General features: G+C 41.7%; 2 protein-coding genes across 2 annotated transcripts; both read left to right on the forward strand.

Moving 5' to 3' along the window:
• LOC106674520 (extracellular calcium-sensing receptor-like) lies at window positions 1-3,717 on the forward strand. The gene is made up of 6 exons (XM_014408493.3): window positions 1-179; window positions 405-702; window positions 937-1,731; window positions 1,882-2,109; window positions 2,286-2,409; window positions 2,813-3,717. Exons 1-6 carry the CDS (start codon window positions 103-105, stop codon window positions 3,715-3,717), a joined length of 2,427 nt encoding a protein of 808 aa, XP_014263979.2. The 5' UTR covers window positions 1-102.
• A 4,154-nt stretch (window positions 3,718-7,871) lies between these two features.
• On the forward strand, window positions 7,872-11,564 carry LOC101469438 (extracellular calcium-sensing receptor-like). Its single transcript, XM_004544044.3, has 6 exons — window positions 7,872-8,050; window positions 8,281-8,578; window positions 8,799-9,587; window positions 9,738-9,965; window positions 10,142-10,265; window positions 10,651-11,564. Exons 1-6 carry the CDS (start codon window positions 7,872-7,874, stop codon window positions 11,562-11,564), a joined length of 2,532 nt encoding a protein of 843 aa, XP_004544101.3.
• Window positions 11,565-26,343: the final 14,779 nt, after the last annotated feature.

The following is a 26,343-nucleotide window of genomic DNA, read 5'->3' on the forward strand; positions in this document are numbered from 1 at the left end:
TTGGTGGCATCTGTCTCTCATGCTGAGGAGCCAGTGTGCAGACAGAGAGGAGATCCTGAGAACCCACTGCTATCTAAGAATGGGGATATTATACTGGGGGGGATGTTCTCTTTTCACACAAGCTGGAAAGACAGAAAGGATACCTACATGAACCAACCTCTGCCACTACAATGTATCAGGTAAATGACACACTACAAGTCAATTTGCATTTAAGGAATCTGTTGGGATTCATTACAAATACAACTGAGGAGTAAAAGTTATTTTCATTTGTTTTAGTTACTTAATTTCCTTTCATTAAATGCTTTAATTTGAAATGCTTTTGCTTTGTATTTCAAGATTTACCCATGATTATTTGTGTCTGTTTTAAGGAACATGATGCAATGCAAATAATTGTCTCAATTAAGTTTAAATTTCAGAGATTTGCAGTTTGCCCAGGCTATGCTTTTTGCAATTGAGGAGGTTAATAACAGTACAGACCTACTGCCAGGAATCTCTCTGGGTTATAAAATATATGATAATTGTGGATCTGTTGCCAGAAGCGCAGGAGTTACACTAGCTTTGGCTAATGGTAATGAAATTGTGTCCATACCCTCCAAGACATCATGTACCAGACCTGCATATGTGCAGGCCATAATAGGAGCGACTTCCTCTCCTACAGCCATTGCAGTTGCTGCTGTCATTGGACCTTTTTTTGTACCAGTGGTGGGTATTTTATATATAATTTTATATTTTTATATATAATTTTCATCTTTTAATATTTTTTTAAAATGTTTAATTCTCTTAGATTAGCTGTTTTTGTTTATTTGTACGAGTACTAGTATTTTCATATTTTTACAATCGAGTTTTGCAGTAAATTTGAATGTTTTATTTTTAACAGCTTTATCTTTTCTCATTCTCTGACTTTCACATCTATATGTTTTTCATTTTTAATTCTAGATCAGTCACTTTGCTACATGTGCTTGTCTCAGTGACAAAACCAAGTACCCATCCTTCCTCAGAACAATACCCAGTGACTACTACCAGAGCAGAGCCCTGGCCCATTTGGTCAAGTATTTTGGATGGACCTGGGTTGGAGCTATCAGATCCAATAATGATTATGGAAATAATGGCATGGCCACATTCACAGAAACTGCACAGCAGCTGGGCATCTGTCTGGAGTATTCTGTATCTTTCTTTAGAACAGATCCATCTGACAAAATACAAGAGATAATTGGCATTATAAAGGCTTCAACCTCCAGGGTGATTGTTGCATTCCTTTCCCGTGCAGATTTGAATGTGCTTCTACATGAGTTCTTGTACCATAACTTGTCTGGGTATCAGTGGATAGGCAGTGAGTCTTGGATATTTGATTCACAAACAGCAGAAATGGACATACATCACATACTAGATGGTTCCATTGGTCTTTCCATTCCTAAAGCACATGTCACTGGCCTGAGAGAGTTCATACTGGATGAGAAGCCACTGAATTCATCAAATAATGGGCTGTTTACTGAGTTCTGGGAGGCATTATTTAACTGTAAATTTAGGCAGTCAAAGTCATCAGCAGACACTCAAAGAGAGTGTACTGGACAAGAAGATGTGACTGGAGTTCAAAATAGCTTCATTGACATGTCTCTCATGCCTATCTTTAACAATGTGTACAAAGGAGTGTATGCAGTGGCCCATGCACTTCACAATATCCTCAGTTGTAATAAAACATGTAACAAAACTGTGCAGCTAGACCCATTCATGGTGAGCTTTTTAGTAGCTTAAAATACAGTTTTCACGTTAAGTTAAATTATTACGAAGACTTTTAATAAAAAATGATTCTTAAATTTTTTTAAGCAAGAGGTGTGCAAAATCTTTATCATATAATGAATTAAGCTATGTCATATTCCTTAGATTTTACAACAGATACGAAAGAGTCACTTCACAACAAAGGAAGGAGATGAGGTTTACTTTAATGAGAATGGAGATCCAGCAGCAAAGTATGAAATTATAAACTGGCAGCCAAGAGAAAATGGTATTGTAGAGTTTGTTACAGTTGGTCTTTATAATCCATCATTAGTTCAAGAAAAACAGCTAAATCTGCAAAACCAGTCTTTAATTTGGGCAAGAAACTCAAAACAGGTAAAATTCCTTTTTTATGTTTTATGTTTTCATTTCTTTTTTCATTTTAGAAATATACACTTAACTTTTTTTCACAGTATTTTGGTTTTGATGCTTCAAAATGAGTAAATTGTTTGACAGAAGATCATAGACAATTTTTTTTGTCAAATTCCTTATACAATTAAATGATCATACAGGTGCCTGTGTCAGTTTGCAATGAAAAATGTCCCCCAGGAACACATAAGGTTCACCAGAAAGGAAGGCCTGTTTGCTGCTATGATTGTATAAGATGTGCAGAAGGAGAGATCAGCAACATTACAGGTGTGGTGATATTTCATTTCAATCTTTGCACAAACCAGCACACGCATACCTTATACATTTGGCACCACTTTTGTTGGATTTGAAGAAGGTGGGTGGGCGGGGGGGCAACTGCACTCACTCCTTTCTGATTCTGTGCACTCTGGAAAATATTTAGAATTGTATGCAAATTACTCTAAAATGTAAAGGAAAGTATGCCACAATCACAAATATTGATGGACACTCTAGATGTCACATCTGTCAATCCTCACCTGATCACAAAACAGAATGCAAGTTTTATTCACTCAATAAACATATTGTAAAGCATCAGTAGGATATTGCATGGATGTTGTAGATGCAAACACGGGCATATGGAATTGTACTGAGTGTAACTACTTGTAACATCTGCTTCAATATTCATTTCCAGATTCTGTCACCTGTGTGAGATGTCTACCTGAGTTTTGGTCAAATGAAAGAAGAGATTCCTGTATCAAGAAGGAAGCAGTGTTTCTGTCATATGAAGAAATTATGGGAGCACTGCTCACTGCAGCATCTGTATTTGGGGCATACATGACAATCGGTGTGATACTCATTTTCTTCAAATACAGGAAAACTCCTATTGTCAGGGCAAACAACTCTGAACTGAGCTTCCTGCTGCTCTTCTCTCTAATTCTGTGTTTTCTGTGTTCTCTGACCTTCATCGGTCAGCCCTCTGATTGGTCCTGCATGTTCCGCCATGTAGCATTTGGCATCACCTTTGTCCTCTGTATCTCTTGTCTTCTGGGAAAAACAATGGTTGTTTTAATGGCCTTCAGAGCTACACGTCCAGGTAGTAGTGTTCAAAAATGGTTTGGGCAGACACAGCAGAGACTCTGTGTTACAGCATTCACTCTTATACAAGTTGTCATTTGTATCATCTGGTTAACAACTTCTCCTCCTTTTCCATTTAAGAATTTTAAGGAGATCAAAGACAAGATCACTCTGGAGTGTGCTCTAGGCTCAGCTGTAGGCTTTTGGGCTGTGCTTGGTTATATAGGACTTCTGGCTATTTTATGTTTTATTTTTGCATTTTTAGCTCGAAAACTACCCGATAATTTCAATGAGGCCAAGTTTATCACTTTCAGCATGCTGATATTCTGTGCAGTGTGGATTACATTTGTCCCAGCATATGTTAGCTCCCCTGGGAAGTTCAGTGTTGCTGTAGAAATATTTGCTATACTTGCATCAAGTTTTGGACTGCTAATTTGCATCTTCATACCCAAATGTTATATCATCTTACTGAAACCAGAAAAGAACACAAAAAAACATATCATGGGGAAGAAGGCACCATAGTCACTTTGTAAACTGTATGTATGAAAATGGGATTTTACTTACTTACTTACCAAAAAAAAAGACACACAGTAATAATTATATGTATGGCTCAATAACCTTTAGCCTTGAGTCACTTGGTATGGTTTCTTGATTATCTCAAAAGTTAGAAGCTTTTTTATTTATATTTACTTGAATTGGTTCTGCAGATAAATTCAGAAAACATATGTAACCTGCTCAATTCTTCCTTCTTTGGCTGCCATTTAGAGCCATAGTTGAATTCTACTATTAAGTGCAATGCAACTTGATTAGTATGTTTTGCTTTCAGAAATGCTGTTTCTGCATGATTCCTAGAGAGCAGCTACACTCATGAGATACATGGCAAATGAAATGAGGAAAATTAACCCTCTCTTGACTTTTTTTATTAACTGGAAAAAGCAATACCAGCCAAACTTTTATTTGGTATTGGATCAGAAAAAAGTGGTATATGGTAGTTTACATTATGACAACTTACCATTGACATCTCCTTACTAAACCATTGTAAACTCAAATTACTGTAAACAAAATAAAAATAAAATGTATTGGTGTTAATGTCTGAAATATACCTAAACTTCTAAACATGTAGTGTTACTTCAGTTTTTATTCTATTTTTCTATGTTAGTGCCTCATTTAGACATATCATTGCTGCTGTTGCTGAACAAGAAAAAATATAATTTTACCGGTACCATAATTCTTTTTTTTTTCATTCTCACATACTTTCTTTTATTAGATACACATGTTTGTTTGTTTTTTTGGTAGCAAAGAGGAACAAGAGGTAAGTGACGAAAGTGACGGGAAAGGTAAGTGACTCAAAAAAAGTGAATGGTAGCGTAGAATTTAACAAATGTTTCTTTAGACTTCAAGTATACTAAATATACTAATCAATATACTAATCAATTGTCATATAGCTAACCACATCTGTATTATCATCTCCAACACCCTGGAGGCCACCCTGGAGAGTTTAGATGCTCTCGAAGATTTCATTGATCGGTGCTTCCAGGACATAGTGATGAAGAAGGCCCAGATTGCATCTTCCTCGGACAAAATTGAGACGGCGTCATCGAAAACATGTTGCCTGGCACAACATTGCCTGCCAGCAATGACATCGCAGACATCCTGGAGTCAATCGACAAGCGATTGTTCAGTTTTAATGCGAGGCTGTCCCTGGTGGAGATTTTACATTGGGAATTTAAATTTCTGGGAGAATCCCTGGAGTTCAGCCAGGAGCAGGTGGAAACGCTTGCTGCTGAAAATGCCACGCTATGGGAGTTGGTCAAATCATTTACTGCAAATGTGACTCAGCTAAACATACAGGGAGTGCAGAATTATTAGGCAAGTTGTATTTTTGAGGAATAATTTTATTTCTGAATTTATTATTGAACAACAACCATGTTCTCAATGAACCCAAAAAACTCCTTTATATCAAAGCTGAATGGTTTTGGAAGTAGGCTTTCGAGCCTATACAGCTTGGAGTAAGACAACATGCATGAAGAGGATGATGTGGACAAAATACTCATTTGCCTAATAATTCTGCACTCCCTGTATAACCATGCTGGCTGCTACCGCAGTCAGACTTGAGCTGGTGTCTCTATGAGCTCGGTCTCCCTTTTCCGGAAAATGTAAAATTAAAGATCATTATTTGAGTTAGACCACTTTGAGCTTGAGTCTTTCTTCGCCTCCAAAAGAATGCAAATAACTGAATTTAATAAGGGTCTACACTGTATATAGTGAAGTCTGCAGGTTTTCTAACAGCAAAATTTGTTTTGTGCCCAAGTCATTTTGCAGAGCATTAGAATGAAAATTATTGGCCATGTTTGCATAGCCCTTTTTAAAAATATGCTTTCATGACATTATTGTATGTTGGGTGGTGGTCAAGGCTATCCAGACTGACAAGTGGGACATTGAATGTCACCTCTCTGGTGGGGAGGGAGCCTGAGATTGTCTAAATTGGAGTCTGTTCTATACCAAATCCAGAAAAAAAATGTTTTAAGAAAGCAATTAAGTTCGTGTTCCAAAGAATATGATTGTTTGCTTGCAGGACACCAGGAGAGATGAGTCCTCCGTCACAGATGGTGTGGAAAGTGAAGATGGTCGCCTGCAGGTTCAAGCTCATTGCATCTCCAACCCACATCCACTGCCACTGTACTTAAGGGAAGTTAAAGACTTTCTTCTGCACTTACATTTGGATCACCTCGACCCATGATAGTAATTCAGGCAATAATGCCTGGACTGGAAACAAGCCATCCTTAAAATATTACAACATTCCAGCTCATGTGTTGGAATGAAAAACAAATGTGTTGTTTAATAAATTAGAGACTGCACTTGTGACAAAACAACAAATATATTTTATTTTGATTATATAAGTAATGTAAGTACAAAACAAACTTGAGGAAGGCCAAACTTAGTTTCAGAATAATTACATCTGAGACTTTGTTTCATTGTAAGATTATAACAGTGATGGCAATATAATTGTTTGTTGTTCAAGAGAACAGTGTCCAGTATGTTGGCTGTTATACTTTGTTGCGTTTAAAAATAAAAGTTGGGCTGATTTTTAACATCATTACAAAAAGTGTTGTTAATTATTTTTAATCATATTCAGGTTACTACAAATTGTTTTTTCATTTAGTTGAACTTGAAATGTTTGTCAGTAGGTAAACAATTAGTATTGTAAAGTCAGAAATATCAAGTTATTCTTAATATTGTATACTTACAATGAATAAGTTGTCCTAACAATCATCTTAAGTAAGCTTTACTTGGGTTTTTTTGAGGTAACAAGTTTGCATATTTTTTTTTTGAGTCCTGGAAACTAAATAGGTTTTTACTCTGTACTCAAAGTGAATAAATTGCCTTAACTTAGTCATCTTAAGTAAATATTACTCAATTTTTTTGAGGCAACAAGTTTGCATAGTTTTTTTGAGTTCTGGGAACTAATGAGGCTGTACAGTATACTCAAAATGGGTAAGTTGCCCTAGCTTAATCATCTTAAGTAAAACTTTACTAAATTTTTTGAGGCAACGAGTTTACATAGTTGTTTTTTTTTTTTTAGTTCTGTGAACTAATTAGATTTTACAGTGAACGCCGACCACAGCATTCTGCAGCACCATGCAACACCCTCTGAGTGTTGCTGTAGAAGTTGCTCAGGCGTTCATCCTATAGCAAGATAATAACCCAAAACATAAGTCCAATCTATGCCAGAACTACCTCAGGAAAAAAGAAAAAGATGGTAAGCTTGAAAACGTCGAGTGCCAAGCACAGTCTCCAGACTTAAACCCAGTCGAGCTGGTTTGGGATGAACTGGACAGAAGAGTGAAAACAAACCAACCTACAAGTGCCCCACATTTATGGGAACTTCTCCAACAGATATGGGAATAACATTCTGAGGAATATTTGATTTCTTTGATTTCTAAAACGTTTTACCAGTAGTGCACGTATGTGAAAGAAGAAGCTATGTATGTAAAAGTGAAAGAATGAATTTGGACTTGGAATACTCCTCCTAGAATTAGTTTGCCCAGTGTATTTGACTGACTTTCAGTAATGTGCAGTGTGACTACTTAAATGATTATATCAGACTGGTATTAGATTGATGATAGTTTCAAATATTACTTCTTCAATGCGAATATAGACATGAGTAGGTGACTGTGAGTTGTTGTGTAAATCTCTAACCCAAAAGTACTTTATTAAATAAAGTAAATAATGTTTCCAATGCATCCACTTGTTTAATAACATATTGACTTACCAAGAAAGTAAATATATGACCTTTATTGCCATATAAGAAGAGATCATTGCACATTTCACATTAGAAAAATTATTTTTAGTGGATATGTATTTGTAAGGAGTTCTATTTGAATTGTTACTTTAAATTTAAATGGGCATATGTATGTATAGCATTATTTTACATACATGAAACTACATTAAATTGCAAATTTGGGCATGTCTCTACTTTTGACTAACCATGTAGGTCTACGGAGAATAAACTGTCACTATAGTATTATTTCTTATGTTGCACTGAAAGGTATAAATACCAGTATAACTCTTTCATTTTCATCAAGGCACTTTTAATGCCACTAAGTGGTTTAGCTCAAGAAATGACATCAACACAGAGATGGCCAGAGCAGGGATGGGCATTTTTGCAACTGTTAATGGTGGCGTCTGTCTCTCATGCTGAGGAGCCAGTGTGCAGACAGAGAGGAGATCCTGAGAACCCACTGCTATCTAAGAATGGGGATATTATACTGGGGGGGATGTTCTCTTTTCACACAAGCTGGAAAGACAGAAAGGATACCTACATGAACCAACCTCTGCCACTACAATGTATCAGGTAAATGACACACTACAAGTCAATTTGCATTTAAGGAATCTGTTGGGATTCATTAAAGATACAAATGAGGAGTAAAGGGTATTTTGATTTTCTTAGTTATTTAAATTCCTTTCATTAAATGATTTAATTTGAAATGATTTGTTTTAAATTTCAAGATTTATTCATGATTATTTGTGTCTGTTTTAAGGAACATGATGCAATGCAAATTTTTAAAAATTGTGTCAATTAAGTTTAAATTTCAGAGATTTGCAGTTTGCCCAGGCTATGCTTTTTGCCATTGAGGAGATTAATAAAAGTACAGACCTACTGCCAGGAATCTCTCTGGGTTATAAAATCTATGATGATTGCGGATCTGTTGCCAGAAGCATTGGAGTTACACTAGCTTTGGTTAATGGTAGTGAAATTGTGTTTGCACCCTCCAAGACAACATGCACTAGACCTGCATATGTACAGGCCATAATAGGAGCAACATCTTCTTCTACAACCATAGCAGTAGCTACTGTCATTGGACCTTTTTTTGTACCAGTGGTTGGTATTATAATCTTTTTTTTCTATTTTTGAATACTTATTAAACCATATTTTACTCTATTAGATCTGTTGCTTTACCTGTCACATTTTATGTAACAGTACTGAGCAGAACTGTTATTTTCATATTTTTACAGTATGTTTGAATGTTTTATTTCTAACAGCTACAGCTTTTCTCATTCTTTGTCTTTTACATATATACATTTTTCATTTTTCATTCTAGATCAGCCACTTTGCCACATGTGCTTGTCTCAGTGACAAAACCAAGTACCCATCCTTCCTCAGAACAATACCCAGTGACTACTACCAGAGCAGAGCCCTGGCCCATTTGGTCAAGCATTTTGGATGGACTTGGGTTGGAGCTATTAGAACTAATAATGATTATGGAAATAATGGCATGGCCACATTCACAGAAACTGCACAGCAGCTGGGCATCTGTCTGGAGTATTCTGTATCTTTTTTTAGGACAGATCCATATGCCAAAATACAAAGGATACTTGACATTATAAAGGCTTCAACCTCCAAGGTGATTGTTGCATTCCTTGCCCGTGCGGATTTGAATGTGCTTCTACATGAGTTTTCATACCATAACTTGTCTGGGTACCAGTGGGTAGGCAGTGAGTCTTGGATATTTGATTCACAAACTGCAGCACTGGACATACATCACATACTGGATGGTGCCATAGGCCTTTCTATTCCCAAAGCACATGTCACTGGCCTGAGAGAGTTCATACTGGATGAGAAGCCACTGAATTCATCTAATAACGAACTGTTTACTGAGTTCTGGGAGACATTATTTAGTTGTAAGTTTAAGGAGTCATCAGCAGACATTCAGAGAGAGTGTACCGGACATGAAGATATGACTGGAGTTCAAAACAGCTTCATTGACATGTCTCTCATGCCTATCTTTAACAACATCTATAAAGGAGTGTATGCAGTGGCCCATGCATTTCACAATATCTTGAGCTGTAATAATACATGTAATAAAAATCTGCAGCTAGATCCATTCATGGTGAGCTTATTACAAGCTTAAATTACAGTTTTCACATTAAGTTGAAGTATTAAGAAGATTTTTAATTCAAAATTGATTCTTGGGTATTTTTCAATCTGTAGGTGTGCAAAAATTGTCATGCAATGAACTGAGTCATAACATATTTCTTAGGTTCTGCAACACATACGAAAGATCTATTTCACAACTAAGGAAGGAGATGAGGTTTACTTTAATGAGAATGGAGATCCAGCAGCAAAGTATGATATTATAAACTGGCAGCAAAAAGAAAACGGCGTTGTGGAGTTTGTAACAGTTGGACTTTATGATACATCATTAGCTGCAGAAAAGCAGCTAAATCTGCAAAGCAAGTCTTTAATTTGGGCAAGAAAAACAAAGCAGGTAAGCTACCATACAATTTTGTTTTTATGTCTTTGTTCCTTTGTTCAATTTATACCTAATTAGTTTCACATTGTTTGGTTTTAAAGCTTCAAAATGAATAAACTGTTTGATACAGAAGATCATTGGGAGATCTTTTTTGTCAAAGTCCATATGGTTAAACGTTCTTGATCATGCAGGTGCCTGTGTCAGTTTGCAGTGAGAAATGTCCCCCAGGAACACGTAAGGTTCTCCAGAAAGGAAGGCCTGTTTGCTGCTATGACTGTATAAGATGTGCAGAGGGAGAGATCAACAACATTACAGGTGTGGTGATTAGCAAAATTAAGTATTTAGGAAGGCCAAAGGAGTCGTTTCATCTTGTTACAGGACATATATGTGGTCTCTTTCAAATTTTGCATGTACCTTTTTGTCTCTGTGCACTTTGGAAAATATTTAGAATTGTATGAACATTCCTTTGAAATGTAAAGTATTCCACAATCACAAATGCTGATGGACTCTCTCGATGTCACATCTGTCAATCTTCACTTGATCACAAATCAGGATACTAGTTATTCACTCAATGAAGGTGTTGTTTTTCATCTTCTACTTGTACAGCATCAGTATGATGCACGGATGTTGTAGATGCAAATGCAGGCATATGACAATTGTACTGAGTTAGTGTAACATCTGCTTCAATATTAATTTCCAGATTCTATCACCTGTGTGAAATGTCTACCTGAGTTTTGGTCAAATGAAAGAAGAGATGCTTGTATAAAGAAGGAAGCAGTGTTTCTGTCATATGAAGAAATTATGGGAGCACTGCTCACTGCAGCATCTTTATTCGGAGCATGCATGACGATTGGTGTGATACAAATTTTCTTCAAGTACAGGAAAACTCCTATTGTCAGGGCAAACAACTCTGAACTGAGCTTCCTGCTGCTCTTCTCCTTAATTCTGTGCTTCCTGTGTTCTCTGACCTTCATTGGTCAGCCCTCTGATTGGTCCTGTATGCTCCGACATGTAGCATTTGGCATCACCTTTGTCCTCTGTATCTCTTGTCTTCTGGGAAAAACAATGGTTGTTTTAATGGCTTTCAGAGCTACACGTCCAGGTAGTAATGTTCAGAAATGGTTTGGGCAGACACAGCAGAGACTCTGTGTTACAGCATTCACTCTTATGCAAGTTATCATTTGTATCACCTGGTTAACAACTTCTCCTCCTTTTCCATTTAAGAATTTTAAGGAAATCAAAGACAAGATCACATTGGAGTGTGCTCTAGGCTCAGCTGTAGGCTTTTGGGCTGTGCTTGGTTATATAGGACTTCTGGCTATTTTATGTTTTATTTTTGCATTTTTAGCTCGAAAACTACCCGATAATTTCAACGAAGCCAAGTTTATCACTTTCAGCATGTTGATATTCTGTGCAGTATGGATTACATTTATCCCAGCATATGTCAGCTCTCCTGGGAAGTTCAGTGTTGCTGTAGAAATATTTGCTATACTTGCTTCCAGTTTTGGACTGCTAATTTGCATCTTCATACCCAAATGTTATATAATCTTAATGAAGCCAGAGAAGAATACAAAAAAACGTATCATGGGGAAGAAGGTACCACAGTCACTCTGAAAACTGAATGTAGTAAAATGAGATTTTGTTTACTTACTTAATAAAATAAAGACGAACGATAGTAATTATATGTATGGTTCAATAACCTTTAGCTTGCATTCACTTTTTATAGTTTCTTGATTATGTTAAACGTTAGAATTTTTTACATTTAAATTTAATTGACATGGTACTGCAGATAAATTCAGAAAGCATATGTAACCTGGTCAATTCTTCCTTATTTTTCAAGAGGCTGCTATGTATGAATTGTAGTATTAAGTGCAATGTAACTTGATTAGTTGCTTTGCCTCAAGCACTTCTGCATGATTTCTAGAAAGCCGCTACACTCATGAGATACATGGCAAATGAAATGAGGAAAGTTAACCCTTTCTTTTTGGAATACAAGCCAAACCTTTGCTTGGTATTGGAGTAGAAAAAAATGGTATATGATACTTTACATGATGACAATTTACCATTGAAATCTCCTTACTTAACCATTGTAAACACAAATTACTGTAAACAAAAGATAAACTGTGTATGACAATTCACACTGTTTATTATCAGTGTGAATTGTCTGAAATATATCCAAACTCCTTATTAACTTCCATATTAGTGCCTTGTTATGACCCATCTAGGGGCAGGGTCATAACATGAATGAAGCACCCCCCATCCCCACCCCACTGAATACCCAAGCAGCCACAAGAAACAAATATCTGTTCATTGCAATGTCATTTATTTACAACATAATGAAAAGGAAACAACAAAACGGGAGAGTCAACAACTTAGGGTGAGACAAGGCAAAAATAATAAACTAAACTAAACTCGTATTCCCACACACCTAACTTTACAGAAAACAAAAGCCAAAACCAAAGGCTGAGTCTGACCTGGAAACCTGGAAACCTTTACTTCGCCTCTGTCAGTGCGCCCCAGGGTGGCTGCGGCTACACTGTAGCTTGCTATCACCTGTGTGTGAATGTGTGTGTGAATGGGTGGATGATTGTGTATAGTGTAAAGTGCTTTGGGGTCCTTAGGACCAAGTAAAGCGCTATACAAATACAGACCATTTACCATTTACCATTTACTTAGTTTGTCCATGGAGGATGCCATCACCCTTCACAGAACGCTGATCATTCTGTAGAACAACATTAGCTACATGAAGATGCTCTTTGTGGACTACAGCTCAGCGTTCAACACCACAATCCCAGACATCCTCACCACCAAACTGTACAACCTTGAGAAGACTTCCTGCCTAACCAATTACAATTAGTCTCAGACTTCCCACCCACTGTCAGACAGAGGCTGCCCATAGAGACTGCTGCAACCAGCCGGCGAGTTTGGAAACCGTGGTCACCCTAGCTGAGGATCATCTGGCTGCATGGAGACAAGCAGAGGAGGGCCGCAGCCAGCCGGTCAGCAGGCCCTGCCCCATCGGAGTGGGTTAGGGCTAGCCACCACTACATTCCACAAACCCAGTCGTTGCCGATCTGTCACCCTGGGCCCTGGCAACAACAGGCACTGCACCCAAGCCACTAGGGGTGGGAGTGCTGAAAGTGTGGTCGGTCGGGACACCCACTACAGGATTGTTAGCTGATGGAGGTCAGTTGGGTGTTCCGCTTTGGCTGCTCTCTGGTAAGGTGTCAAGGGGGTATACAGCAGGCTTTTGTGGACATGGGCTGCAAGCATACCCTAGTTCACGGTTCACCCCAGGACATTGTTGGAAGCAGAGTGGGTGAAGATTAAGTTGTTCATGGGGATATTCACAAATACCCCACTGTGCTGCTGCTATTAAAATACAAGGGAAAAATGCATGGGATAAAGGTTGCACTTAGCTCGTGCCTGATGCATCCCCTAATTCTGGAAATGAATTGGCTGGGGTGTAATAACCTGTTGAGGCAGTGTGTGGAGATGCGATCATAACCTTTAGTAGCGTGTACTGACTGAGTAGACCTCACTAGAAGGTCCTGCTGGCTCCAACGATTTGCCCCACGGAATTTTCCACTGAAGCAGTCTCATGATGACCCCTACACTCAGACTTTAACTAAGTGATAGAAATTAATGGTTACTTGGTGCACCCTGAAGCCGCATGGTCCTACTTGCACTTCATATTGTTAAATGATAGGCTTTATTGAGTAATTTGTGATACTCGCACAGAGGAACACACACAGTTGTTGTTGTCTATGACAAAACTCTGGAAAGAATAATGGCCAGATGTTATTGGCCGGGGCATCCACGTGGATTATGGACCTTAAAGTCCATGATTCGGAATTTCATTCATAAGGATGAACACAATTGTGATTGCTGGTTAGACCCTCTGTTGTTTGCAGTGCATGAAGTGCCCCCTGCAGAAAGCCGCAGGGGTGTTGGACCTGCTTAAAGAAAACTGAGAGGAAGGTCCAAGCCCAGCAAAAAATCAGATTCAGTAGGTTCTGGACCTGAGACCAAAGCCGTACACTTTGGGGAGGTTGTCATGAGAGACACTGCTCAAGTCCCAGCAGCACCTGTACAACAGAGGGGCTAGACTCAGGCAGTTTTCACCAGGAGACAAAGTGCTTGTGTTACTTCCCTCTTCCAGTTGCAAGGACCCTTCTTGTTCAACCAGCGAGTGGGAAACAAGTTATCCTTCATATATAACTAATATCACTAATACATATGTATACTATCGTCAGAACACGTGATCAGTACACTAAGGTAAAAAAAATTTCCATCGGAACCTCCCGGAACACTCGTTCGCCCTCTGCTCAGACCCTGCTCCGCTGCAGTGCTTCCAGCGCATGAAGGATGCCAACGCCCAGATCACCTGGTGGGATCTGGCTTTTTAGACCTTTAAATTCAAGGTGATCCATAGGACTGGTCCTCAGATGGCAGTGGCCGACTTCCTCTCCCACACCCACAGGAGGAGTAGGTTCGGCCAGATGGCTCCCCAGTCTCGGCCAGGTGGTGAGGGTGGTGGTGGGGATGTGTCTTTGGGGTAGGTGCAGGGGAGGGATGAAGCAGCAGGCTTGAGGGGCAATGCCAGTGAGGCTGACAGGGCAGCTGTTCCTTATCCTCCTAATTAGTGTCTTCCTTTTTCAGTGACGCCAGGATGGGAGAGAGGAGAGGAGTCAGCTTGAAAGCTGAGAAGGCCATGTGGACATGTCCACTAGTTTGTATATGTTTCTCTTTTTCCACCCTTATGTTGCAATAGACTTGGCATCTCATGATACACTAAGCGTTTCTCCTTCTCTCAGCCCTTTTCACTCACCATGTGCTTATACATCAATCTACAGCGGGAACTCAGCGTAATTGGCAGTCCACAAATATAATCAAACAGTATATGAGCGACTTTGGTCTTTGCGATGCATGGCGCTCTCTTCACCCCACCAGTAAGGAATATACTTTTTTCTCACATGTCTATCACTCCTACTCTTGTCTGGATTATTTTTTGGTCAGCAGCTCACTGCTGAACAACATTTCAGACACTGAGATTCATCCTATAGCTGTCAGCGATCATGGTCCTGTATCTTTAACACTAATGCACAAGAATAATACTACGCCAAGAAAAAACTGGAGATTTAATATATCACTACTTAAAGATGAAGACTTTACTAAATATTTTTTAAAAGAGTGGACTTCATATTTGGACTATAATGACACTCCCGAAACATCAGCTTCTGTTCTATGGGAAGCAGGGAAAGCTGTGATGAGAGGTAAAATAATTTCTTTCTCATCACATAAAAAGAAAAAGGAAAACAAAAATATTCAGGAATTAGAAAAAAACATCAAATCACTAGAAGAAGCCTACGCGTCCCACCAAGATCAGGAAACATTGAACAAAATATGCAAAACAAAACTAGAATTAAATGAGATAATTGATAAAAAAAACAAAATTCTTAGTACAAAGACTACGCCTACAAAATTATGAACATGGTAATAAATCCGGTCAATTTCTAGCAAACCAGCTAAAAATAAATAAAGAAAAAACAACTATATGTGCTGTTCAAGATTCATCTGGGAACACAATATATGATCCGATACAAATAAACAACATTTTCAGGGATTTCTATAAAACGTTGTATTCACCACAAATAAACCCATCTAAAAAAGAAATTGATCAGTTTTTGGACAACATAACTCTTCCAAAATTATTGGACACTCAAGCAATGGCACTGGATTCACCATTGACACTGAACTCCAGGAAGCTCTGATAAGTATGCCCAATAATAAGGCTCCAGGTCCAGACGGCTTTCCTGCAGAATTCTACAAAGAATTCTGGTCGATTCTAGCACCAGTTTTCTACAGAACGTTGTTGGAAATTAAAGAAAAGGGCAGACTTCCATCAAATATGAATTCTGCAAACATTAATCTCCTGCTAAAACCAGGCAAAGACCCTGTATATCCCTCAAGCTATCGTCCAATATCCCTTATAAACGTAGACCTTAAAATAATCTGCAAAGCTCTCTCAAAGAGACTGGAGAAAATAACCCCCCTCTTAATTCATCCTGACCAAACTGGTTTCATAAAAGGTAGGCACTCATCAACAAATACACGTAGATTACTTAATTTGATAGACTACTCATACAGTAAAAACCTAGAAACTACAATATTCTCTTTAGACGCAGAAAAAGCATTCGACAGAGTTAACTGGAAATTTCTATTTGCAACTTTACACAAATTTGGTTTTGGATCCTCTTTAATAAACTGGTTAAAAATATTATATAATTCCCCAACAGCTTGTGTTAGAACAAATGAACAGACATCCTCCAGCTTCTGTCTCTTGAGGGGCACCAGGCAGGGATGCCCACTCTCCCCTTCACTGTTTGCAATTTTTATTGAACCACTAGCAGCAGCAATTAGACAGAATTCAGTAATTAAGGGCATAAAATGCAAGAACGTGGAACATAAAATCAGCCTTTATGCGGATGATGTGTTACTCTTTCTCCAAAATTCACAAACCAATATCTCTGGGGTGATTGAATTGATAAACTCTTTTGCAAGAATATCAGATTACTCAATTAACTGGTCAAAATCTACAGTTCTACCAATTAATTGCTCCCTCCATAATTCCTCTTCTACACCACTGCAATCGGGAAATATAAAATATTTAGGTATTAATGTTTCTCCCAAGCTTGCAGATCTAACTAAATTAAACCATATCCCACTTTTAAAGAAGGTAGAAGATGATCTGGCTAGATGGAAATGTCTACCCATATCACTCATGGGAAGGGTTGCCGCTATAAAAATGATGGTCTTACCAAAAATAAATTATTTATTCTCAATGATCCCAACTAAACCGCCACAAGATTGGTTCAGATCTCTAGATTCATGTATGTCCAAATTCCTTTGGAAAAATAAACCCCCACGTATAAGCTTAAAAACACTACAAAAGACCAAGGATAAAGGAGGACTAGAACTGCCTAACTTTCAGCACTACTTCTTAGCCAACAGGCTTCAGTTTATCTCAGGATGGCTAAAACATACCCTCTTAGATGAACCTTGGCTAGATGTAGAAATCCTGATGGCGCCGGTGAGGTCGGCTGCCGTCACAACTGCTCCGACCACTTTTTGTCATATGCTGTGGGAGTGTCTGGTCGGGCGTGGTCCAGGTTCCTGTCATTCGTCCCTGGGGGTGGAGTTGGCCAGCTCATCACCTGTTGTCAATCTCCGGGGCTCCACCTAGAGGGTTTTTAAGCCGGCACGGCCTGCCACTCCTCGCCAGTTCGTCCTGCTACCATCTGTGGTAAACTCGCCCTCCTCTGAGCTCTGACTCTGTATATCTGGACCATGGGTTAATGTGTTTTTGTTTCCTGTATTCTTCAGATTCACCACCCGTCGCACTCATCAGTAGTGCTGGTTTGGTCTCCATTCTGTTCTTCCGTCTGAACCCGAGGATTATATACTCCACTTCTCCTCAGCCTGCCCTTCAGTCCGTATTCTCCACCTCCTTGGAATCTGGACCGGACTCTCCACACTCTTGACCCTCTCTAGAATACTCCCACGGCAGCCCTTTTCCCGCCTAATAACTAGGGTCTCCAAGTAAGCCCAAGACTATCCACTGGCACTCCGTACCTCTGTCCCTTACTCGTTTTTTTTTCCCATTCAGTAACATCTCTCTCCTGTGTTTACAGAAGTTCCCGTTAGAGTTCTCCCCGTGCTCTACGCCGGTCTCTCCGCCCACGGATTTCCCTTAGTTTCTGCGTATGGTTTCTGTTAAACCCAGTTCTGTTCACGTTTTGTTCTTTTCAATAAATTATACACAGTTCGAAGCAAATTGAGTCTGCTCTTGAGTCCACCGCATTCTCGCCCGTGACACTTTTTCTTTGTCTTTGTTTTTTAAGTTAGTTTTCAGCGTTTCTAAATCGGCAAAATCATCACCATTGGGTACATTAGGTATGACAGTGACACTCTTGTTTCTATTGGTATACAATGTACTCACAATTCGAAGTTTTTAACTCCGGATCCGAGCTGGCCGAGTGAGATCTCGAGGGAGAACAAAGGGAAGCGGCGGCGGCCTAGAGGGAAGCGAGCCGGCGTCAGGAACAGGCTGAGAGCTCGTGCACACCGCACACCTCTGCCTAGCATCCTGCTCGCCAACGTCCAGTCACTGGAGAACAAGCTTGACGACCTCAGGGCCAGGATAAAGTTCCAGAGAGACATTCGGGACTGCAATCTCCTCTGCTTCACCGAGACATGGCTGAACCCAGCGGTGCCGGACCACGCCATCCAGCCGGCCGAGTTCTTCTCGGTTCACCGCATGGACAGGACACGGGACTCGGGGAAGTCAAGGGGAGGCGGCGTGTGTTTAATGGTGAACAACAACTGGTGCAACAGTGCGAACGTTGTTCCTCTCACACGCTCCTGCACACCAAATCTGGAACTACTGTCCATCATGTGTCGTCCTTTTTATCTACCTCGGGAATTTACATCGGTCATTGTAAGTGCCGTTTATATTCCACCACAAGCGGACACGGTCACCGCCTTATGCGAGCTGCATGAGGCACTCACACAGAACTAGACACAACACCGGGACGCTGCGCTTATTGTGACTTTAATAGCGCCAACCTCAAACGCGCAGCACCGAACTTTTATCAACACATCACCTGCCCCACCAGGGGTGAAAGGACACTGGACCACTGCTACACTACGGTCAAGGACGGCTACAAGGCACAATCCCGCCCCCCGTTTGGCAAATCTGATCACGCCGCCATCTTCCTCATGCCAAAATACAAACAAAGGCTGAAACAGGAAGTTCCGGTTCAGAGGAAGGTCGCGCGCTGGACGGATCAATCGGTGGCCGCGTTACAGGACGCACTCGATGACGCAGACTGGGGCATGTTCAGAAACAGCTCCGACGATGACGTCAACGTGTTTACGGAAGCGGTTGTGGGATTCATCGGGAAACTAGCAGATGATACCGTGGAGACAAAGACTATCACAACGTTTCCCAACCAGAAGCTGTGGGTGGATAAAACCATCCGCGACACTCTGAGATCCCGCACCGCTGCCTACAACACGGGACTCATGACGGGGGACATGGACCCGTACAAAGCCGCGTCATATAACGTGCGGAGGGCGGTGAAAGAGGCGAAGCAGCGCTACGGGAGGAAAGTAGAGTCACAACTCCAACAGAGTGACTCTAGGAGCCTGTGGCGGGGACTAAGGACAATAACGGACTATAAAGCACCAACAACCGGTATGACGAACGCGGCCGTGACTCTGGCAGACGAGCTGAACACTTTCTATGCTCGCTTCGAGGCTGCAGCTAAGGTCTCCAACAATGCTAGTGTTAGCGGCGCTAACGGCTGCAGACAGGAAGATACTGCCAGCACCGGAAACGTGCTCGTCATCTCCGAGCATGAAGTAAGGAGAGCCTTCAAGAGAGTGAACACCAGGAAAGCAGCAGGACCAGACGGCATCCCAGGTCGTATCCTAAGAGACTGCGCATACCAGCTAGTTCCTGTGTTCACTGAGATATTCAACATCTCTTTATCTCAGTCGGTGATCCCCACATGCTTCAAAGAGTCCATCATTGTTCCTGTCCCGAAGAAACCCCACCCTGCTTCTCTCAATGACTATCGCCCTGTAGCCCTCACCTCAGTAGTGATGAAGTGCTTTGAACGCCTGGTCAGAGACTTCATCATTTCTTTTTTTTTTTTTTTTTTTTTTTTTTTTTTTTTTTAAATGACATCAGAAACAGCAGTATGCGACATTACGTGATGGCAGAGCTTCAGTTCATCCTTTGTCTTTTTTTTTTTTTTTTTTTTTTTTAAATAAATAGGACAGGGGGAATGAATGAGAGAGAGAGGGGGAGAGAAAGAAAGAAAACCAAAGGGGAGAAGAGACGGTGAGAAGGGGGGGGAAGAGAGACAAAAAAAAAAAAAAAAAAAAAACTCCTGGGTCACCTGTATGGAGAAAAAAAAACCAAACAAACAAACAAACAAACAGAGGAGACAGCAAACAACAAAGAGCAACATAATAATAGAGAAAACAAAGCACCATCACAATAAACTAGCTAGTCATAGATATCAGTATTTACTAAGTAATAAACGATATTGTGCAGCACGCAAGATAGACAGCGTACAGTGTGCTTTGAGGCAGCAGCCAAGAAAGCTTTAGTCCGCGTCTGTGAATACCCATGTGTGCATACCTGTGTGGATCAGCATGCTTGCATTCCAAAGGTTTCTCCATGTAATGATCTGCTAGGGAGTGTGGGGGGGCCACAGCCCCGTCCTCCAGGGTGTGAAGTGGGTATGGAGGAGATCAAAACTCCAGACATCCAGAGGCCCCCAGAACACAAGAGACCATGGAAGACCAACAGAGGGGCAGCCGCGCCACTGTCCCAGTAAGAGCTGAGGAGAGTCCCAGATGAGGGCTCGCCCAGCAGCCGCGGAGCAGAAGTCAATTCAATTCAATTCAATTCAATTTTATTTATATAGCGCCAAATCACAACAAAAGTCGCCTCAAGGCGCTTCATAGATACAGAGAAAAACCCAACAATCATATGACCCCCTATGAGCAAGCACTTTGGCGACAGTGGGAAGGAAAAACTCCCTTTTAACAGGAAGAAACCTCCGGCAGAACCAGGCTCAGGGAGGGGCGGCCATCTGCTGCGACCGGTTGGGGTGAGAGAAGGAAGACAGGATAAAGACATGCTGTGGAAGAGAGACAGAGGTTAATAACAGATATGATTCAATGCAGAGAGGTCTATTAATACATAGTGAGTGAGAAAGGTGACTGGAAAGGAAAAACTCAATGCATCATGGGAATCCCCCGGCAGCCTACATCTATTGCAGCATAACAAAGGGAGGATTCAGGGTCACCTGGTCCAGCCCTAACTATATGCTTTAGAAAAAAGGAAAGTTTTAAGCCTAATCTTAAAAGTAGAGATAGTGTCTGTCTCCCGAATCCAAACTGGAAGCTGGTTCCACAGAAGAGGGGCCTGAAAACTGAAGGCTCTCCCTCCCATTCTACTTTTAAATACTCTAGGAACAACAAGTAGGCCTGCAGAGCGAGAGCGGAGCGCTCTAATAGGGTGATATGGTACTACAAGGTCATTAAGATAAGATGGGGCCTGATTATTTAAGACCTTGTATGTGAGGAGCAGGATTTTGAATTCAATTCTGGATTTAACAGGAAGCCAATGAAGGGAAGCCAAAACAGGAGAAATATGCTCTCTCTTTCTAGTCCCTGTCAGGACTCTTGCTGCAGCATTTTGGATTAGCTGAAGGCTTTTCAGTGAGTTTTTTGGACATCCTGATAATAATGAATTACAGTAGTCCAGCCTGGAAGTAATAAATGCATGAACTAGTTTTTCAGCGTCACTCTGAGACAGGATATTTCTAATTTTAGAGATGTTGCGCAAATGGAAGAAAGCAGTCTTACATATTTGTTTAATATGTGCGTTGAAGGACATGTCCTGGTCAAAAATGACTCCAAGGTTCCTCACCGCGTTACTGGAGGCCAAGGTAATGCCATCCAGAGTAAGAATCTGATTAGATACCATATTTCTAAGATTTTCAGGGCCGAGTACAATAACCTCAGTTTTATCTGAATTAAGAAGCAGAAAGTTAGCGGCCATCCAGGTCTTTATGTCTTTAAGACATTCCTGCAGTTTAACTAATTGGTGTGTGTTATCTGGCTTCATGGACAGATAGAGCTGGGTGTCATCTGCATAGCAGTGAAAATGTATGCTATGTCTTCTAATGATACTGCCTAAGGGAAGCATGTATAATGTAAACAGAATTGGTCCTAGCACTGAACCCTGTGGAACTCCATAATTAACCTCAGTGTGTGAAGAGGACTCTCCATTTACATGCACGAATTGGAGTCTATTAGATAGATATGATACAAACCACTGCAGCGCAGTACTTGTAATACCTACAGCATGTTCTAATCGCTCTAATAGGATATTATGATCAACAGTATCGAACGCTGCACTGAGGTCTAGCAGGACAAGCACAGAGATGAGTCCACTGTCAGAGGCCATAAGAAGATCATTTGTAACCTTCACTAAAGCTGTTTCTGTGCTGTGCTGAGCTCTGACGATAGATGGACGATAGATGATAACAAGTAAGACTGGTTTCTGAGTTTCACAGCTGGGGTGGACAATGTTAAGCATCAGGCTTTCAAATGAATTAAAAGTCTGTCTTGGTCTTTCATTAATTAATAGGCTGGTGTGAAAAATTGCTGCCACACCGCCCCCTCGGCCTGTGCTTCGAGATTTCTGGTAGTTAGAATGGCTCGGGGGTGTTGATTCATTTAAAGTCAGGGGGAGTTGCAGTGACGCGCCCGTGAGCTCCGCCGGCCCCCAGCCGCGCCTGAGTGACCGAGCCCTAGGCCGAGAGGCCGAGGGCACCCCACCTCCAAAGGGGCCCGAGCGAGCCCCAGGCCCCAGGCCCCGACAAGCGGCCGCCAAGGAGTGAGCCGGTGTGTACCCGGACGCCCACCCCCAGACACAAAGAACCACCAACACACCGACACCTGAGGGAGTCCGCCACCGGCAGGGGAAGTGGTGGTGGGTGGAGATAGGCCTCCAAACCTTGGAGGGCCTGAGGTGTCCCCAGAGAGGTGGCGTCTGATACCCAACCTGACATATAGACACAGACATACAGGCACACACAGACACAAACATCCATTCCCACCCTCATGCTCTCATATGCACTCACTCCACACTCAACCAACGTGGAGACAGACATAAAGAGACGCTGTACACACAATCACACTCCCCAAGCGTACTCTATAAACCGGGTCTAGGTACCTTTGCCCCTGGAGGGGGGAATTGCACCCAGACCCAGGTGGTGTTACCCTTTTCCCTGCGGTGGGGAGAGGCAGACCACCCCGACTCCGCAGCAGCAGGGAGGCCCCACACCCCAGACCGCAGTCGGACGGCCAACTCCTCCTACTAGCCCTCCCGCTCCAGCAGGCCGCAGAGAATGGGGGTGGGAGAAGACTCCAAACCTCCCTCCACCCGCTCATTGTAGTGTTGATGCATATGTGTTCTAAGGTGCAATTAAAACCCAGGAGGGCATGGAGCTACCTGCCAAGGAGCAGCAGGTAAGCGCATAGTCCCTCCTGCTTCCCTCCGACTTCATCATTTCTTCACTACCAGACACACTGGACCCACTACAGTTCGCTTACCGTCCAAATCGTTCCACAGACGATGCCATCTCTCATCTCCTCCACACATCACTCACTCACTTGGACACTAGAAGGGGGAATTATGTTAAAATGCTCTTCATAGACTACAGCTCTGCATTTAACACCATAATTCCCTCCACACTCACCACCAAGCTGGAGCATCTGGGACTCAGCTCATCTATGTGTCAGTGGATCTCCAACTTCCTAACTGGCAGACCACAGGCAGTAAGGATGGGCGGACATGTCTCAGCCTCCACCACTCTCAGCACTGGAGCCCCCCAGGGGTGTGTTCTGAGCCCCCTGCTGTACTCTTTGTACACATATGACTGTGTGGCCACTACCAGCTCCACCACCATCATCAAGTTTGCTGACGACACCGTCGTGGTGGGCCTGATCTCTGATAACAACGAGACGGCCTACCTGAAGGAGATTAGGAATCTGGAGAACTGGTGCCAGAGGAACAACCTCCTTCTAAACGTCAGTAAGACAAAGGAGCTGATAGTGGACTTCAGCACTAAGCAGGAGAGGAACTACCAGACCCCCGTCATCAACGAGTGCCCAGTGGAGAGAGTGGACAGCTTCAAATACCTCGGAGTTCACATCACGCAGGACCTGTCATGGTCCTGTCACATCAACACCGTGGTGAAAAAGGCCCGACAGCGTCTCTACCACCTCAGACGCTTGAGAGACTTCCAACTGCCCTCCAAGGTGCTCAGGAACTTTTACTCGTGCACCATAGAGAGCATCCTGGCGGGAAACATCTTAACCTGGTTCGGGAACAGCACCATGCAGGACAGACGAGCTCTACAGAGGGTTGTGCGGTCAGCTGAGCGCACCATCCGCTCCGAGCTCCCTGACCTGCACTCAATCTACAGCAGGCGGTGCTGGACCAAGGCCAGGAAGATCGTGAAGGACCTCAGCCATTCCAACAACAGACTGTTCTCTCTGTTGAGGTCAGGAAAGCGATTCCGCTCCCTGAAGACCAACACAGAGAGACTGAGGAGGAGCTTCTTCCCGCAGGCGATACGGTCTCTCAATCACACCACCACACAGTACTGACCCACACATATGGTTCTTACACACACACTGGACTTTCTGGACATTGTTTTTGCACAACACTGGTCACTATATTCTTCATTTCCGGTTAATACTTGTACAGCTGCTGTTATTGTGTATATATTTATTTATATTTAGATTTCTTCATACATTCTTATATAGTTCTATATTGTGTATTGTGTATTTTGTTGTACAGTTATTTTATTTTCAACTTTAATTTATATATTTTATCTTATTCTCCAAGTTAAATTTACCCTTCATTCTAATTTGTGTTGTACAGTTATTTCATTTTTAACCTTAATTTATATTTTATTCCTTCCTAGTTAAATTTACCCTTTTTAATTTTTCATATTTATTTCCTATCTTATTCATAGCCTTTTCCTTTTTTGTTTTCTTTAGGTCACGAGCAGTTGTCCAAGCATTTCACTACATATTGTACTGTGTATGACTGTGTACGTGACAAATAAAATTTGAATTTGACTTTGATTTAGAACAAGCACTTTGCAATAATCTAGAGATCTCAGACCTTCCATTTATCAGCTCAAACATCCAATGACATGAATGCTTTAAAAGCATCAACATCAGCGCTTCTCTGACAGCATGGTGGGAGTTTCTAAAATTGACAGCGTCTTCATTAATCCCATGCAAACGTACACCTATCTGGAATAACCCTGACATATTACAAAACAATAATATGATAAACTTTTCAGATTGGAGTGGTAAAGGAATCAAATATTTAGAACATATACTAGAAGGAACAGAATTTATTTCATTTGACAGACTAGTTACACAATATGGGATCAACAAGAAAAGATTTTTAGAATATCAACAAATTAAATCCATAGTAAAAAAGAAATTTAAACCGGGTCAAGTTGAACTACAAACACCACCAAGTGTGGTTCAATTTCTTACTCTTAAAACCCCCAAATTACTATCCAAAATATACAGAATGCTTTCTAAAACAGATGAATCAATATCACTTCCTATTGCAAAATGGGAAGCGGATTTATCAGTTAACTTAGACCTAAACTTCTGGTCTCAGATTTGCTTAAAAACCTTTCATCTAATTAGAAATCCCAGTCTTCAATTAATTCAATACAAAATATTACATAGAGTGCACTATACAGGTCATCGGATGTTCAAGATGGGCTTTACGTCTACCAACAACTGCTCATACTGCCAAACCAATTCACCGGACAATTATATCCACGCTCTTTGGTTCTGTCCACCAGTTCAGAAGTTTTGGCGCGAGATATGTGAAGACTTATCGAAGTGTCTGAAATGTAACATTCCAACTTCCCCCTTAGTGTGTTTGTTGGGCAGCTTAGATAATGTCACTTCAGAAAAGAATATCGCCCATATGGTTTTCACTGCCCTATGCATAGCCAAGAAAACAGTCCTCATGAACTGGAAAAATAAAAATAATCTTAATTCTAACCAATATAGAAATTATCTATTAGATTACATTAGTCTTGATACAGCCTCTGCCACCACATCAGATCAATTGCTCTGGGCTCCTTTGATCAGCTCCATCACCTAGTGGGGGTGGGGGGTCATAGTTTGGTCCCGCCTTCACTGTTGTGATTGTTGTGGGGGTAGGGACAGGCTTAGGGCGTCGGGGGGTTCCCCGGAGGCATTTTCCTTGGGGGGCTCAACCCGGGGTAGCGGTCATGTCCGGTTAGGGGCTCTGTTGGCTCTCAGGTGACTGTTTCCTCGCGGCTGCGTGCAGCGGGACTAGGGGAGGGTCTGTGCTGACAGACGTGGGTTACTGACCTGGTAGCCTGGCTGCCCCTGGGTGGGTCCGGGATGGGCGTGAGGTTCTGGGGGCGCTCCGTCTCTGGGCTGGGGCCCGGGCCGGGCCTCGGGGGCTTGGGTCCTGGTTGGTGTGTTGCCGGGGTTGTGGGCGGGTGGGTGCATGGGGGCCCAGCCCTGGAGCAGGGTGCCGCCGGTGCATCGAGCCACCTGGGGGGCTCTTCAACTGGTGGGGAAGATTGTCACATCTTGCAGGAGCTTTCCTCTCCTCAGGGGCTCTCTCTACAGGAGGGGGAGATACAGGAGAGGTGGAGGAAGATCTCAGCCTGGGTGTTTACTGTCTTATGTAGTCTGGAAGAAGAGTGGATGGTGGGGTGGGTGC

Source organism: Maylandia zebra, linkage group LG14 (assembly GCF_041146795.1).
Source record: "Maylandia zebra isolate NMK-2024a linkage group LG14, Mzebra_GT3a, whole genome shotgun sequence".
NCBI lineage: Eukaryota > Metazoa > Chordata > Actinopteri > Cichliformes > Cichlidae > Maylandia > Maylandia zebra.

What these genes read in the sequence shown, in the direction of transcription:
- LOC106674520 (XM_014408493.3), top strand. Translation starts at nt 103, where the DNA reads ATGTTCTCTTTTCACACAAGCTGGAAAGACAGAAAGGATACCTACATG. An exon ending in CTGCCACTACAATGTATCAG is followed by an intron (nt 180 to 404) that starts GTAAATGACACA and finishes GTCTCAATTAAG; the next exon opens with TTTAAATTTCAGAGATTTGC. An exon ending in GGGCAAGAAACTCAAAACAG is followed by an intron (nt 2,110 to 2,285) that starts GTAAAATTCCTT and finishes ATGATCATACAG; the next exon opens with GTGCCTGTGTCAGTTTGCAA.
- LOC101469438 (XM_004544044.3), top strand. Translation starts at nt 7,872, where the DNA reads ATGGTGGCGTCTGTCTCTCATGCTGAGGAGCCAGTGTGCAGACAGAGA. An exon ending in GACCTTTTTTTGTACCAGTG is followed by an intron (nt 8,579 to 8,798) that starts GTTGGTATTATA and finishes TTTTCATTCTAG; the next exon opens with ATCAGCCACTTTGCCACATG. An exon ending in AGAGATCAACAACATTACAG is followed by an intron (nt 10,266 to 10,650) that starts GTGTGGTGATTA and finishes ATTAATTTCCAG; the next exon opens with ATTCTATCACCTGTGTGAAA.